Consider the following 18141-nt stretch of genomic DNA (forward strand, 5'->3'; position numbering starts at 1 on the left):
GGGAATCTGGTTACTAGGCAACAGTTACAGCTGTAAGGATAACAGCAAGCTGTGACTTCAGATTTCTTTATTCCCTAGAGAGGAAACAGAATATTCTTCCAGAGAAAAAAGCCAATCTGGGGACAGGGGAACAAAGTAACAATTGCTTTGGCATCAGGGGTTTTTCGTTGTCACTGTTATCACCCTTCCAGCCCCAACCCTCTGGCTGCCAGCTCCATTTGTTGCTCTGACATGTCTATTTGTCAAGCATCAAGGTGTCTCTGTGATCATAGATGCCAAGAGTTTTCAGAATGGAACAGGCAAAGCCCTGGAGGTACACAAAGACCCATGTGGACACAGAATTAATCAAATCAATGCCTGATTGCCGACTTCCATATGTAAGCTTTCTTAAAATTCACCACCTGACAAGGCACCTTTATTCCAGGAATAATCCTGCTCCTAGTGTTCTTCTTTCCCATCTTCCCAGTCACAACTGCCCTTCTCCCACTTAACAAAATTTTTTTTAAAGTCATATTTCCTACCCATCAAGAATCTTACTGTGGTAGGCAGAATTCTAAGATAAGCCCCCAAGATTCCTAACCCATGGTATACACTCACCTTCTCCCAGTTATTCAATCAAATACTAATCTAGGTGATGAGACTTTGAAAATATAATTCAGGTCCCAAATCAGCTGACCTTAAGATAGGTAGATTATCCAGATGGGCCTAACCAAATCACATGAGTCCTAAAGGTCAAAGTTCTCAGAGATGGAAGAGGTCAGAGATTCAAAATATGAGAGGGATTTGATGTACAAGAAATTCTCCCCTGCTGGTTTTGAAGATACAGGGGACCACATGACAAGGAGCGTGTGTAGCCTATAGAATCTCTGTCTGATAGCAGTGACAGAAATAGGGATTCTGCCACAACCATGTGAACTTGAAAGAGAGCCTGAAACTCCAGATGAGAACACAGCTGAAGTCAACACCTTGATTTCAGCCTTGCAAGACACTGAACAGAAAACTCAGTCACATCATGCCAAATTACTGATCTATAAGACTGTGAGCTAATAAGTGGCTGTTGTTTTAAGCCCCTAATATTATTATGATTTGTTACATAACATAGAAAATTAATATAATTACTATAGAACACTGCCCCAAGGGAGGTAAAAATTCCTGTCTTCCAGGGTACCAACCTAAGAAACAATTAAAACTGATGCCTACAAAGCTCTTTTCAAAAGGCACTACAACGCACCCCTATCTAATGCCCCACAAAATTCTATTTTTATGTTTAATAACTATAGAAATTTTTACTATATTTATGTTGTTTTGATAAGCTTTGTAGTAATTTTAGTAATAATTCAATCCAGGAAAAAAAAATTAACCTTTAGAGCCCTACAATCACAGAAATGTTTTAAAGTTAAAGTTATACGAGTATGACTACTTCTGTTCCAGAAGAATATCACTTGATGACCAATAAGATGTTCAAGCATAAAATATACTAGGGAAAACTTCTTATAGAAAAGTAAACTGGAAATATGATCCAAAAAAATGCACAAGTTGATATTTTTGACGATTAAAAAGCTTGTCCATAAATTTTAAAATAAATGTTGGAGGGTATCGAACTGTTGTGGTATTTATAATCTATTAAATACAAGTAAAAAAATGAGATAGTTTTATTTTAAAATATCAACATGTAAAAAATTCTTAAAGTTACCTTTTCTTACAATTACTTAGACTCACAGATAAAAAATTCCAGATGTCAACTTAAAAACAGATAAAGAGGTACATGGTTTTTTAAAAAATTATTTTAGGGGATAAAGTAGCAATACTTGAAGACCACTTGTATACCAGACTTATTTTCTGAGAACAACCCAGTTTTCCTTTGAGCAAGCACCTTTTCCCCCTCAGCCTACCTGATTTGATGGGAGTGTACATCACACAGACAGAAATCTATGCCTGCCACCGTCACATTTTCCACCAATGACTCAACTCCCCACTCCAGGGGCTAACACCTCACCCGGATCTGGCCAATCAGATCATTCCTTGCCAGGATCTCACCAATCAGATCATTCCACCCTACTGGCTCTGTCCCATCCCTGCCTCCAGGGGCCAATACCTCACCAGAACCTAGCCAATCAGATCATTCCATCCTTCTGGCTCTAGTTACTGTTTCGTGGATGACATGTGACCAAAGTCAGATCACTGAGACATACTAGTAGGACTTTTACTGAAGTATTGGGAGGAGGATATCTTCTTTGGCTGTGATTGACAAATTGGAAGAAAATAAGCCTGAAGGTTCTGGTGGCCTCCACTGAAAGAGCCTCAAGAATGAACCTAACAGAAAAGAAAGGCTGTGTCTCTGCTACCACAGATGGAACAGTTTTCAGAACTCAAAGCAGAGCTAAGCAGCAAAGCAGATTCTTGAAGACAGTTTTCAAGTGAGTACCTGGACCAAACTCTGGACTCTTCAGTCACATAAGCCAATAAATTCCCTTTCTTGCCTAAACAAGTTTGAGTGTCTTTAGCTTGAAAACAAGACAGATGCAACTAGCCCTGACCCATCCTCACTTCTTCAGTTCTAGGAGATGACCATTTCTAGGCCTCAGGTCCCACAGCTGCCCTGCTCTGGTGACTCCCTGACACTCTGCATCCCTGGGCCTCTCATATCACTTTGTACCAGAGCCAATGTGACCATTATAACAATGAGAATTGACCAAAATACCAACAGAACCAAAGATTTCTAAGGCCTACTTATGCTGTATTTATTTCAAATGGTGGATTTGAAATTTAGGCCATATTAAAGAATCTGGAGAGTTCTTGACTTTCCATGTTCCAAAAAATACTCAAGATAAATATAACCTCATACATTGTTTGGGGAAACCTTGCTGGAGATCAAGTTAGCAGTAGCTTTCAAAATCCAAACACATACCAATGTGCTAACATATTAAACATATATGTTTTCACTTGCATATGATAAACTATTTGCAGAAGAAAACATAAGATACTAGTAACATCTATTCCTGGCAGTGCTGAAGAACAGAGGCAGGATAGAGATTCTTAAGGTATATCTATTATACCTTTTGATTTTTTAATGTAATCTGTTTAAAATTTAAATAAAATTACAATTTATCCAAATAAATTAAACGTACGAATCCTTCAAACAAGCAATTTCTCAACTAGAAAATCATCCTACAGATATATTTCCATTGATTCACAAAGATATATGTAGAAGAATGGTCTCTGAGCATTGTTTCAATAGAAAAATAAAATAATTTTAAACATCCGTCAATAGTGTATGGTCACAATATAGAATGCTTTGATATATGAAAAAAATGAAAAAGCTATGCAGGTACTATTACCCACATAGCTGGCCAAGATAAAAATATACTGTTCTGTGAAAAAAGCTAGTTGCTGAACAGAATGTAGACTGTGCCCATATTTATATACAAGAAGAAAAAAATTTTTCAATATATATATACTGGCAAGACTCACAAAAAAATGTTTTGGTAGTTAATAACATTGTAGAAAAGAATTTACTTTTTCTCACATATCCCTTTTTTTTTAAAGAAAATGTAATTTTACTAATATTATTTTTTACATTCTAGGATGTTGTTGTGGAGCAGCTGGGAGGAAGGGGGAAAGGGGAAAGGAGAAGGAAATGGGATGGAAAAAGGAGGAAGGAGGAGCAGTGGGATTGAGGCCTGTGTCACCCCCCTCAATCCTACAGGGGAGACCAGGGGGCTTCCAGTGGTGGCTTCGTTATTGCTGGGCTGGGTGCAGATATCAGGGGTGTGTCAAAAGCCTTCACCCCCCACTTTCCCAGCTCAGGAACCCAGAGCCCTTCTTGCTGCAGCTCGGTGGTCGCTGCTGGGTTGGCTGCACGTGTTGGGGGAGTATGGCCGAGGCTCTGGTCTCCCACCCTCAAGATTAGTTGCAGATGTCAGGGGGCATTGCTGAAGCCCCCGGCCTTCCCCTCTTTCTGGTTTGGTAGCCCTAGGGACTTCCAGTCCTTTTAGGTGTTATAGGTGTTCTTTGGTGAAATAAGACTTTTACTAGTTAATATCAAACTATCTCTGGTTGTGGGTACTTTGTTTTTTCTTTCAGTTCTGTGTTGGATTATTTGCTGTTCCCACCATTTAAACTCTGCACTGGAACTAATTTGTTGTCCTTTGCTTACTTCTAAAATGGGGGAACTTCCTGTGGGGACCAGCACTTGAGCCCTGTGGTTGAGCTAAATTGCTGCTTTGCTGCTGATTCCCTAGGAAAGGCATTTTGTGCAGCTCATGGTTTAATGATTGGCTTTATAGGTACTTCTGGCTCTCAAGTGAGCCGGTGCACCTGGATTGTGTAGAAACTCTGATCTGGGTCTGAGTCTTTTCATCAAACTGTACCCCATGCAATTCTATATTCCTAACAAGTCTCCTCTGAGTGGTCCTATGCTGATTGGAGGGCAGATCAGCTGTCCTTGCTGTGCCAGTATTCCCGAAGTGGGCCCATCTCCCCCACCACGCATGCTGCAAACAGTTCCCATGGGACAGGCCATGCTTCAGTCCCTTGCAATGACTCACTGGCCTCTGAGTGGCTCCTTTTTTTCAGTTGTTGTGGCTCCTCACTCCTATGTGGGTCCACAGAAACCCTATTAGTGGTCTTGCTGGCCTAGGGGCCACCAAGGCCCTCTTCTCCCTTGCCACCTCCATGCAACTTCATCCAAAGGGCACAGCTGTGGCTTTTGCCAGCTCCTGCTCTGTGCTCTCAGCAACTCCAGCTTGGACATTGCCGGGGCTTGAAACGGTCAGAGTGGTTTTTTTCTTTCTCTCCTCGCGGCTTCCCCTGCCTTCATGCACTCTGTAGGTCTCTCCTTCTCTTCCCCTGAGCTCTAGCGGCCCCACCTTGGCTTTCATTGCTTTTTTTTAGTTGTAAACTGGTTGATTTATGGGAGAGAGTGAAGCTGGGGACTGTCTATTCCACCAACTTGATTGGAAGCCCCCTCACATATCCTTTTGAAGTGTTTTGCTTTTTTTAACCAAGAACATGAACTTTCAATTTTTTTCCCTTTAAACATATTTTTTAATTGAGATATAGTTCACAGACCATAAAATTCATCCTTTTAAAGTGTATAATTCAATGGGTTTTCATTTATTTATGAAGTTGTAAAACTATCACCGTTATCCAATTCTAGAACATTTTCATCAACCCAAAAAGACACCTCATACACATGAGCAGTCACTGTCCATTCACCCCTCCCCAGCCCCTGGAAACCAGCAATCTACTTTCTGTCTCTAGGGATCTCCTTATTCTGGACATTTCATGTAAATGTAATCATGCAATATGTGGCCTTTGAGGTCTCTCTTCTTACATTTAGCATAATGTTTCCAAGGTTCTCCATACTGTGGCATGTGTAAGTACCTACTTCCTTTTTATGACTGAATAATATTCCATTTTATAAATATACAGCTCTCTGTTTATTCATCCATCAGTTGATGGATATTTGGGTTGTTTTGACTTTTTTGGCTATTTCGAATAATGCTGCTATGAACACTCATGTACAAGTTTTTGTTTGGGCATATGTTTACAATTCTCTTAGGTTTATTCCTCTAGGAGCAATATTCCTGGATCTCATGGTAACTGTTTGACATTTTGAGCAACTGCCAGAGTGTTTTCCAAAGCAGATGCACCATTTTTCTTACCCACCAGCAATGTACGAAGGTTCCTATTTTTCCACATCCTTGTCAACACTTGTTATTGTCCATCTATTTTTATTTTAGCCATCCTAGTGGGTATAAAGTATACTTTAAATTTTTAATATAGCTTTTAAGAAGGTGATTCAAAGAAGTCTGCAACACATGACTCGGCAAAGAAACTAGTAGAATATAACAGGAAGTCCAGAATTATTGGCCTCTCAAATCACTGAAGTCAAGATAGACTTTTAAATAAATGGTGCTGAGACAAATAGGTAGCCATTTGAAAAAAAAGATAAAACTTAATCCTTACATTAAACTCCAATGGATCAGGATTTAAATGTAAAAAAAAAAAAGGCAAAACCAAACAGACAAAGAAAATATGGGTCAATTTCTCTTTAACTTTGGTGTAGGGAAAGGCTTTCCAGTTCTGACTCCAAACCTGGGAGCAATAAAACAATAGATTGATAAATTTGACTATATAATAAGAAAAAAACTGCATGACAAAAAAGGCCAAAGGCAGAAAACAACTGACAAATTTGAAGAAAATATTCATAATATATATCGCAGACAAAGAGCTAATGAGCAAAGAATTCTTAAAAATTGAGGGAAAAGGACCAAAAACGATATAGAAAAATGAGAAATAGACAAGAACATATAATTCAGAGAAAAAGATATAAAAAGGTTCTTAAACATAAGTTCAACCTCACACACAATTAGAGAAATGAGAAAATTACAGTAAGATAAAAATTCTCATCTATCAGACTGGAAAAAATTTTAAATACGACAACAAATTCTGTTGGTGAGGCTGTGGGGAGAGGTGTTGTTGGTGGTAATACAAATTGGTACAACCCTCCTAGATGAAAACTTGATAATATCTAACAAAACTACATATGCATTTACACATATGAATTGATATGTAGTGATTTCTACCGCATACTGTTACTGAAAAAAGCAAAATGCCAAAGAGTATCTATACAATATGACTCTTCAGTGTAAAAAAAGATGTAACAAATGCAAAAGTGTCTGCTCACTACTGCAAAAGAAATCCAAGAAGAATAAGACTGAAATTAAAGAAATTGATTACCTACAGGGGAGGATGGGAAAGGAGCAAAGAGAAAGAGGAAACAGGAAGAGAGAGATGGAGCAGGGATGAGGAGGAAGTGACATTTATGTAAGTACATCTTTTTGTAAAGTTCTAACTCCTAGAACCATATTAATATTTCACATGCCCTTCACATACCCAAAATATAAACACACAAAAGGAGTAGTGATGTGAGGAGAATCCCAAATATGAAATATACACACTAAAAAAAAAAAAAAAAAAGCATAAGTGTCCTACAAATGACTGAGATAACCACAGTAAAGGGGGTGGGAAAGAAAACAACTAATATCTTGACTGGATGCTCTAAGGTTGAAGACAAAAAAACGCTGACTATAAATGAACATAAAAATGGACATAAATCTAGTCAATAAATGGGTTTCTCACAGAGGTATCAGTTAACTAGTCTGAAACTCATAGAACTGAACAAATAAGTAAATATATTGTAGATGAGAGCTGTTACAAATAAGAAAAGGCTAAATGACAATGGCGTTGGACTGGAATCAGAGGTATCAGTCTAAACTCATTGTAGTATAGGCATATGAAGACAGATACAGTAATATAGATGTGGGTATCTTGGGTTGGTATACATACATGTATGTCATAGCTCTATCTGCTGAGAAGGCCTAGAAACAATGACACGCCAATTAGCATGTCACATCTAGTACCAAATCTTGTTTGCTACCCTATTTTCCAACAATAGGAACCAGGGATCTTTAGAGAAGTGGTTGATTCCAGACCTGGTACAGAGAACACTGAGGATGAGCCTGGATCATCTTGTAGTGCCTGAAAGTAAGAAAGTGCTCAAAAAAGGATGGGGATCTGTCCAAGGAACACAGGAGTTAATGTGAAGGAGTGCCTTATGGCTAAAGCTGGAACAATCTGAGCAACAAAATAAATAATGATAGTATTGGATTTTATCACATAGAATAAAATAAATATCCAGGAGTCCATAATGAAATAATTAAATAATTGAATAATAAATAATGGGGAGAAGCAACAGCTCTTTTTTACAAAAGCAATAAAGGTAAAAAGAAAGAATATGTTTTTTTAAAATTGACATTAATCAAAGATCACATTAATAACTGCTACTGACAAGATCCACCAATGGCTACAAAATTAATGAGCAGAAGTTTGAGGAGAAACAGGAAATTTGCATAGTTTCAATGTATCTTCTCCAAGATACATATTATCTGCAAAAAGGAAAGATAGTAACTTTACAGTGGAGAAATCCCACAGATCACACCTTAACCAAATAATCAAGTCTGACATCATAAGACATATTGACATCATGAACCCCTTGATATGACACACTGAGAATAACACAAAATCATTTCTGCAATATCCTTACCAAAAATGTATAACTTCATTCCAATCGTTTAAAAAAAAAAAATCAAACAAATCCAAATTGATAGACAGTCTACCAAGTAACTAACCAATATTCTTCAAAGGGTCAAGGTCGAGAAAGACAAGGAAAGACTGATTGGGGCAGTGATAGGGACTGATAGGGACAAATGAAATGTGTGATCCTGAAACAGAAAAAGTATGTTAGTGAAAAAACTAGTTAAATTGATATGAGGTCTGTATACTATTTGATAGTATTATATCAATGTCAATTTCTTGATTTTGATCATTAAACTTTAGTTTCATAAACATGTTAACATTAAGGAGGCTGGGTGAGGGGTATACAGAAAATCTCTCAAATGTTTTTTCAACTTTTCTTAAAGTCTAAAATTATTTCAAAATAAAACTTTTAAAAAAAAGATGAGTTTCCCTGATGAAAAAAAAGAAAAGGAAGGAGGTAGGGAGAAAGAGAGAAGGAAGGAGAAGAACCCTGTGAGAGTTGCGAAGCCTCACTCAGTGGAGGCCATGGAGGCAGCCTATGTTTCCTTCTACACGAACTAAGGGCCCTCTCTTTATTTCACGTTTATCTTCCCAACTTTCGGAAAGTTGGAAAGGTTTCAGTGTTTATAAGAAATAATCTAAAATTGTGCCTGCCATCCAATATGGTAGCCACTAGCCACATATGATTATTGAAATGTGCCTAGTCCTTATTAGGATGTACTAAAAAAATATAAACTACATGCTGGATTTCAGACTCAGTAGAAAACTGAAAAAATAAAATAAAGAATGGAAAATATTTCAATAATGTTTATATTAATTACAAAGAGAAATAATATTTTGGATACATGAGTTAGATATATTATTAAAATTAATTTCACCTATTTTGTTTTACTTTTTTATACGACTACTAAAATTTTTTAAATTGTATATGGACTGTCATTATACTTGTATTGGACAGCACAGGCTAAAGTCTCAGGAAATGAAATGCTTTCCAAGTTATCAATCCATACAGTTAGGATCCAGGGCATAGCAGGCACTTAAAATACCCAAACACTGCTCTAGTCACCTGGATGTCAGGATACCTGGAAATGTATTTCTTTGCAATTCAAAGAGACCTGTCTGGAAATGTCTTTTCTTGACAATTTGCAGAGTGGGGATGCGTAAGGAGAGCACCCTGATTGGTAACACAGACTTTAACCAAAAATTTCTAGGCTAATGTTACCCTTAGCACAGTGGTGTGCTGGAGCCAGCTCATTCCTGTTCACAAAAAACAACTGCTTAATGTCCAGAATGTTGCAAGCTGGTTAACAAAAAATAATAAATAAATTATACTAAAAACAAAATTAATCACGTCACAATTATTTTACTGCATTTTGCTATTATCTATGATGAGGTTTCTTTACATCTATCTTAATGTATCTGTATGCTGAAAATACAATATAATGATATACTACTGAACATCTCTTCCCAGCTCTGTTCAGTGACATCACGTTGGTGGTATGAAATTGGCCACTGTGGGAGTATTTATGGAAACTGACAAACACTACAATTCAGGGTTTCTTTTTTTGAAAATCAGATAAACATTTTCCAGGACACCACTGTGTTTAGGAAGGTACTAAAACACATTGGGCATCAATGAAACAGGTAATAATAAGTGTTACTGAGGATGAGGAGAAATTGGAACTGTCACATACTGCTGGTAGGAAAGAAAAATGATGCATTCACTTTGGAAACAGTCTGGCAATTCCTCAAAAGGTTAAATATAATATTACTATATGATCCAGCAGTTCTTCTCTTAGGTATATATTATACCTGAGAAAAATGAAAACATACACTCACACAAAAACCTGTAAATAAATGATTATTGCAGCACTACTCAAAATAGCCAAAAAGCAGAAAAAATTCAAACATTCATCAACTGATGAATGAATAAAATGTGAAATATTCATACAACAGAATATTACTTGGTAATAAAAAGGAACAAAGTACTGATGCTACAACACAGATGAACCTTGAAAACATGCTAGTGAAAGAAGCCAGTCACAAAAGGCTATATATTATCTGATTCCATTTATATTAAATGTCCAGAATAGGAAAATTCAAGAGACAAAAAGTACACTAGTGGTTGCTTAGGACTGGCGGGGTAGGGGGAGGTGGGGAATGACTGCTAATAGATACAGAGCTTTTTTCTGAGATGATAAAAATGTTCTAAAATGACTATGATGATGGTTGCTTAATTCTGTGACTGTACTAAAAAGCACTGAACTGAATTATGTAGTATATAAATTATATTTCAATAAAGCCCAAAAAAATCCACAGAACACCCTTTCTCTGTTTCCCTGGATGTAGATTCCTGGGTCCCAGTTCAGCAGGAAATAGCACTGGAGAAACAAGCCTCACTGGGCTCCTCCTGAGAATTCTGAAGAGAGAAAACTGCAAATTTCCTAGGAGGACCCACCAGACCAGAGGCCCCCAGCTGGAGGCCTTCAGGCTGTGTCTAGCCCACAGGCATATTTAGTTCTGAGATGACATTTGAAAATCACTAGATTTCACGGTTTTTAAAAATCCAGATTTCCAACATCCCTTGACATCAGAGAATGACAGCCAGCCTGGTTCCCATGATCAGCTCCACGTTGTGGCAGTACCAGGCTCAAGCTCCCTGCCACTCCCTGTCACCTCCCTTCCACTGAGGCTGACAGTCCATTACCACTATGGAAAAGATATGTTTTTCTCCATCCAAAACAGAAAACAAAGACTGAGGGGTCTGAAAGTTTTAAGAAAAACTGAGTGCCATCAGAGAGCTCTGTGAGAGTGAACATGGTCTTCCTGTTTCCCAGGCTAACAAGGTATGTCCCTGTCAAAAGAACCAGTTTTCCCTTGCATGTGCCAGCCTCACTCTTTCACACAGACCATATGACCCCAATGGGTATGGGAGGATACAATTCCTGTGTTAGATTCTAGGTGCCATTAATGCAGGAACATATCTGTTGTCTGGTTCACAATTTATCTCTTGCAGTTAACACAGATTCAGCATAAAATAAGGCACTTAGTAACTGTGTGATGAGGGAGGAAACTAATGCGGCCAGAAGCCAAGTCCTTGAGTCATTCAACCCCACAGAACCAATTAAAGCCTGAAGAGCACATAGAGCCCAGTGATTCTTCCTTTTCTCACCCCACGTCTTCCTGCATACAGTCTACTCTCCCAATCATGTTTAATTCAAGGGAAAGTTTGGCCCTCTGAGCCTGCCACAGGATGGAACAGGTAATACATAGTGGTCAGTTGTGTGAGTCTTCCAGTTCCTGAAATCACCCAGCCCACAGCACATTCTCCTGCGTCCTGCAGTGTTGCTACTTACGCTTGATGAGGTACCCTGGGGTGTGGGCGGAGACCATGTGAAGGACAGTGCAGCCATCCTCGTCCTTCTGGTTGATGCGGCCTTTCCACTCAGGCTTGTGGTCCATTAACCACCTAAAAAGATGGTTTTCCCCTGCAGGAAATTAAAAAGATTGTTATTGTCTACATACAGAAAATCAGCAAAGCAAGTGTATTGCACAAAGGTAACCAGATGGGGAATCCAACACACATCTCCACTCACCACAAACAGGTATTTGTAAATTGAAACAATGACTTATAGAAAGTTATTCACAGTAATCTTAGGTCAGGTTCCCTAGAAGCTTGAGACAGCAATTCCTATACATGAGATTTATCGAAAGAGATCTCAGGAAAAAGAGAACGAGGAAAGCAGAACAGAGCAGAGGAAGGAGCTAAGCAAGGAAGTGGTTTTAGCTGGAATTGGCTCCAGCCTGATCCCATGAAGCACTCTGGAGTGTGAACCACACCACAGAGTTGACCCGCCTTGGGGCAGGGGGTTGGTCTTTTGTATCCCTGTGTCAGTCTGTCAAAAGCTACCTAATGCCCCCAAGGAGAAGGGCAAGGTGGAGGGAGAAGCTCCCTGGGAAGCAGTGCCTATTGGCAGAGAGCAGTTCTCTGGCGGAGAGGGCAGATGTGAACTGTGAGCAGGCAGCACTGAGGGCAAGTGGGGATGGGGGTACTGGTGGTGAAGAGGATCTGGGAGGGGCACCAACACTTCAATAATCAAGCCAGTATCTCTGATTAGAAAATTACTATATTTTCATATATTTTCAATTATTTTCCCAGACTCCTCCCTTGTAGCTGAGATCTAGGAAAAGCCACACACCTTTGCCAACTCTGTGGACACCATTTGTTACCATATCAAGTTGTCCTCTGAGGAAAATCAGGGATAAACTTGAAGACTTGATCTTACTGATACCACCCGCAACCACAGGAGCTAACTCAGAATAGACACAGTGAGGAATCACGACAGTCCTAACCAGAGGCACACTTCTCAGCATTCCAGTTTCTTAATGTGAAACCAGGAGGATTGGATTAAATTGCTTTTTATCACACTTAACTTTTAAATGTTTTATCCACCAATCCCTGTGTAAGAACAAAATTTCTTTGGATTCCCCAAACATGAAATGTATAATAGCAGGATAAATCTGGCCAAAGATAGGGGTCCAAGGCCTCAAGCCCCTGACCACCCCGTACTCCCCCATTCCTGGAGAGATGATATCACCTAGAAAAGGTAGATTGGACAAGTTCTCTTGGCCCCTTCTGGCTCTAAAAAGGTATGGGTAAATGTCCAACAGTGATGCCACATATGTTTGAAAAGGAAAAACAAACTTCTACCTAAACTGTGAATGTGTGTGTGTGCTAAAGATAAAGCAAAAATATTTTAAATTTTAAATCCTATAACCAGATGCTGAAGCTTTAAAAAAAAAAAAAAAAAAGAATTTTATGAAAATAGCAGTCCTTTAAAAGAACCATAATCAAACTATATCAGCAATAGCCCATGTTTCCCTTGAGTTTCCACACACCCCCCCCGCCCCCCGGCCAGCCACAGCCCAAGAACACAGCAGTAGAAAGAAAGAAAGAAAACCAAACCGGGAGGAAAAGACCAAAGCTGCCTTTGCCAGCAGGAGGAAACTTAAAAGCTCTCCTGGGAGTTCTGCCCAGCAAAAGCTGTCTGTCCCAAGTCTCCTTCTTGGGTCCTAGGGCTCCACCCTGCTGCCAGGATCTGTCTAGGAACACGGAATCCTTTCAGTTTGGGCCTCCTGTAGCTAATAGGTACCAGGAGAAAGAAAAATGATATTGTTTCCCTGCTGTTTCGTTCATCTGAATAATCAAATCTTTTGGATATTCAAATCATTTGAATATTCTGCATTTGAGTGGCTAAATTCTAATCTCACTTGAGAGCAGCAGAGTCCCAGAGCTCAGAGCTAGAAGGGCAGCTTGGAGGGTATGTGACTTGGAGAACACTCACTCGCTTGGATACAGAGTCGCATGAGGGCATGAAGAGGGTATGGTCCTATAGTCTCAATACTTGCACCAATGGAAATGAGCCACTGGACTAACTTGGGCACCTGTTCCATTTTCTCATAAAGTCCAATGAAGACATATTTCTGGAAAAAAAAAAACACACACACACACACACATACACAGAAAGAATCACAGAAGTCACTACATCAATATGAAACTTCAAACTCTTTCACCCACAGTTTGGAATCAGTAAAACCTGGATTAGCTGTGGCTCAAGCCTAAGATTATTATAAATAACAAATCCGTGGTGAGGCAGCAGAAGGGAAAGGTCCCAAATACAAGGCTGAAGTGGTCTGATTTGAAACCATATGTTTCAAGAAGCCACCTTACCTCAAAAAGACTTTTCATTGATAACTCTGGGACATGGATATTTCTTGGCAGTCGGTCTTTTTTCGCTGACAGAAGTAGAAATGACTGATGGGAGGGGAGAAAAAGAGTTGGAATAATAATGGTGTCCACACAGGTTATTAGAGCAAAAAGATTATTTTAGGCTTTAAAACAAACAAAAAGACAATATACTCTCTAACCTTGTCTCTTTTTTAAAGCTACCTAACAAGTTTTTCAGCCTGAGCCATGATAATCAAAGTCTCTCTGTCTAGCCAACTCCCTGTTCTTGCTGAGGGCTAAGGTCTCCCCACATTTCATCAAAACCTGCTGAGGACAGAAACAGCTGATGTCAAGCAATATTTCACAGTACAGTAACAACAGGATTTTTTTTAAAAGTAATTCCTTGCAAAGTTCTTAAAGCTTAGCAAGCAGAAGACTCAAATCCTTTAGAAATAACCCATCCTAATCAATTCTTTAGCACATCAGTGTTTCATAAGCCCCAAATATTGGGGGCCCATTAGACCCTATCAGGTGGTATGCTGGAGCCAACTCCTGTCAGCTAGTGAGCTGATTATGCACATCTCTTCCTGACTCAAGTCCTGTACATCATATTAGTAGCTGGAAATTGACCAGGGTAAGAGTATTTATACTATGGAAATTGGCAAACGCTACAAATCAGGACTTTTTTTCAAGAGAACCAGTTGTTAAACCACTGACCCTATCTAAAGTCACTGAAGAAACTGAATCCCAGAGAGGTCAAGCAACTTTTCCTAGCTTACACAGCACATCCTATTAAGGTCATCGAGGTATGCTATCAGGTCTAAGAATTCCAGGCCCCACTGCCCACACTCAACCCCAGATGACACATTCAGGGTTTTGACAGTCCTGATTGTTGGCATGGCTTCTACAAGATGCCTCTGTTTCCAGTTTGGGGGAATTACCTGAGCCCCACTGCAAGAAGAATGTTAGACCTGCCTCTTGGGCTGGATTCCTGAGCATTTCCTTTTCTGCCTGGGATGACAATCTATTAGGAGCTTCTTGGCTCCCATTCTCTCACTCCATACCTAGGCAATGGAACTCTCTTCCTGTCCATCCCATACTGGGAAAAGGGAACGGGGTTCTTTCCTGGGTGCTATAAATTTCCAGGTGCTATATTCCTGCTAATCAGGCCTAAAGTCCTACTCTTAGATCTACCCTAGCACTTGGAATCACAGAATTTCAGAACTTTTTAAAAATAATGCTAGAAATATCCTCATATATCTCACAGTCAAGCCATCTAATCCAAAGGGAGAACATCCCAAATGTCTTTTAACAGGGCCCTGGATTTCTGACTCCTGGTTCCCCAAGAATCCAGTCTGCTTTCCTCATCCCTGCTGTCTGCCCTCCCACAACCTTTTAATATGGGGGTAAGCTTCAGGGAGCCCATCGCATGGGTGGGTCAGTGGTAGAATTCTTGCCTGCCAGGGAGCCCATGGCTGGACTTTAAGGGGTTTCCCATGAACACTTTAAAACTATACACATAATTGTCTGTGCATGTAGATTGCATTAGATTTCCAATGGAATCCATGACCTTGCCAAAAATTTAACAATTCTCTATTCTGAAGTCATTTGACCTGCCTGGATCTAGAGTCCTTAACAGGTTGCCCTTGCTTTTGGTGACTTTTCTGAACTTCCCAGCTTTAGAAAGCTCAGCAGACCCTTTCTATCTAAACTCCCAGCCTTGGCCAGCCATTCTCATGAGTGCTTACAGCCATCATCAATAACAACTACTATTCACTGGGCACTTAGTACACGTCAAGTATTATAAGACTCCTTAGCCCAGTGCCTGGCACATTGTAAGCCTTCAACAAAAAGAGCTAAAATTATTATTAGGTGTTTGGGCTGTTATTTCCAATTCTCACCAAAACTTTAAAAGAATAGGTTTATATGCTGCAACTAACAATGAGGAAATGAGACTCAGAGAGGAAGTAATTAGCCCAAAATAGAAAGTGGAGGATTAATAATGAAGAATGCATCTGTGTGACACTGAAGCCCAGGCTCCACAGTCCATCTGCTCCTCCATTCCATGGATTCCTGGCCCTGGGTTCAGGTCCTACAACTTCAATTAGCTGCTATCCAAAGGTTAGCAGTCCTTTAAAATTACACAGATATCGTTCTGAGCACCACAGATAGGTCATCTGGATCGACATTAGCTAACGCAGTATAAAAAAGGATTATGAAGATGAACATGTAATTGTTTATTTTCCTCATTCCACATTACCATTAGCATCTGGACTTTACATTTCTTTGATAATAATGGACAAACAGAGCAAGGAGTGAGGTTGCCACAAACTAAGTATTTTTCCCACCTTAAAAGTATGGAAACTGGATGATTAATATTATCTCAACGACTTTCCATCTTTAACGATGTTCCAGTTAAAAAGTTATTGTGGCATCAAGATAAACAAATAATAAGTTACAAATCCCTCTGTGCCCACAGAAAGAAATCATTTAATCAAGAGTGCACTTTCCCCATAAGAGAGCAGTCTCCTTTTACTTACATGCCATAATCCTTTCTTTGCCAACTTTTCTATTACACACTGCCAGACTTCTGTTGAGAATCCAGTAGTAAAAATATGATCAAAGCAGGGCAAGAAACTTTGCAAAACAACGGAGTCACCTGAAAGAAGTTTCCACAGTTTAGAAATTTTAATATGGGGAAAAGCTAGAAGACTTGGGAAAAGGTCCTCCAATGAAGGCCACTCATAGACAAATGGTAAATTAAAGATACCAGAAAGAAAGGCATTTTCAAAGCATAAAGTTCTTTAAAATTGAAGTGGCACTCATTTTAAGTTCATCCATAAAACCAATCCCCTAAGAGTCAGATGGCAGAATGTAAGCTAACATTCACTTAGCTTTTCTATTTGCTGAGCCCAGCGATATTTGCTTATATTTAATTCCTCAAACAAAACACTAAGGCAGTGCCTATTATCTCCACTTACTGAGGAGGAAATGGAGGCTCAAGGGAAGTTACAAAGTTCACATCCTTTAAGAAAAACGTGACATATATTATTGTTACCTGACAGATTAGAAGCTATGAATAATAGACAGGTTTCACAGCATATCATGCACCTAGTTTGTGACAAAAATCAAGACTGGAACCCAGATCTACCAACCCTTTTAGTCAACACACATTCTTCTAACCCAGTGGCCCATCAACCTATTGCACCTCATGATCCTCCAAACACATTTCTCAAAGAGAATGTCCAGGGGGACAAGTCAAGTGTCAGAATAACATGGTACCTCTTCCAGTGTTATTAATTTCAAAAAATAAGTAAATATCAAAACAAACATATGTTGTATGAAAAGATACAAAATTCCCATAAATACATCTTTCTAAATTTAGAAATTGGGCAATGGGCATACATCCACCCTCCAAAAAGGAGTACTTTGGTAGAAAAATATCAAATGCATTGCCTTAAGAAGTCCTGTTAATTGTCCCCTCTCAGGGTGGGGAACAGAATGGAAACCGTCCAGGTTATCTTAAGGGCAGTCACCAAGAAGCAATTGTTTGGAATTCTCAGAACTCTGGCCTGTCTTCTCACACAACCATGACTTTTAGAAGACGGAGAAATGACAGTGAGGAAGTACAGGGAATGGGTCAAACCATTAGGTTAGGAGGAAAAGGACGCCAGTTTTGGCCACTGTTGGCAAAAGGCTGTGACCCATCAGTACCTGTCTAGAGACCTTTTACTTCTCTGTCTAAGGGACTTGGCTTTTACTTCTCTGGCTAGGGGACATGGCTGTGCCTGACTCTAACCCCTTCCCTCTGCCTGCTACTGCTCTAACTCCTCTGTGTCAAACTTGTCAAAATCTGTAGGATTCCATCCACAGACCACAGAAGTTGTTTTCCCACAATAGCAATGGGAAGAGTTGAATCAATAACAGTTCAATCAACTGTCGGCAGTGATTTTCCCACTTTTGAAAGCCAAAGACCATTTTTTAGCAATTCTAACATGTGCCATTTTTTACATTTTAACATCTCTGAAATTGAAACATGTCTTATAATCAATATTGTCTCTCACTGGCAAAACATAAATTAATGGCACATCTTAAATTGGTGCAATTTAAATTTGATTAACTGCAATATTTGAAAACAATGGCCTGGTTATTGGTAAGACTTTAGACTGCACCATCACTGGCAGGGAGCATATTACACTGTGCTTTATAGGTTTCCAGTTTTGCTAACCTAGGTCACTGATAATCCATCTCACAGGCCAGATCACTGGAGTAGTAATCTAACACAGTGATGCAAAAAGTGTCCCTGTATG

General features: G+C 39.3%; 1 protein-coding gene across 1 annotated transcript in view; it reads right to left on the minus strand.

The window, feature by feature from the left end:
* TRANK1 (tetratricopeptide repeat and ankyrin repeat containing 1) overlaps positions 1-18141 on the minus strand; it is an 82831-nt gene that overhangs the window by 54721 nt on the left and 9969 nt on the right. Inside the window, exons 4-7 of the mRNA XM_063115320.1 lie at positions 16372-16490; positions 13835-13918; positions 13449-13587; positions 11460-11591 (exon numbers count right to left, since the gene is read on the minus strand). Coding sequence (XP_062971390.1) covers positions 11460-11591; positions 13449-13587; positions 13835-13918; positions 16372-16490 — 474 coding nt within the window. The remainder of the gene's footprint in view (positions 1-11459; positions 11592-13448; positions 13588-13834; positions 13919-16371; positions 16491-18141) is intronic.

This window comes from Cynocephalus volans, chromosome 11 (genome assembly GCF_027409185.1).
Source record: "Cynocephalus volans isolate mCynVol1 chromosome 11, mCynVol1.pri, whole genome shotgun sequence".
NCBI classification, from domain to species: domain Eukaryota; kingdom Metazoa; phylum Chordata; class Mammalia; order Dermoptera; family Cynocephalidae; genus Cynocephalus; species Cynocephalus volans.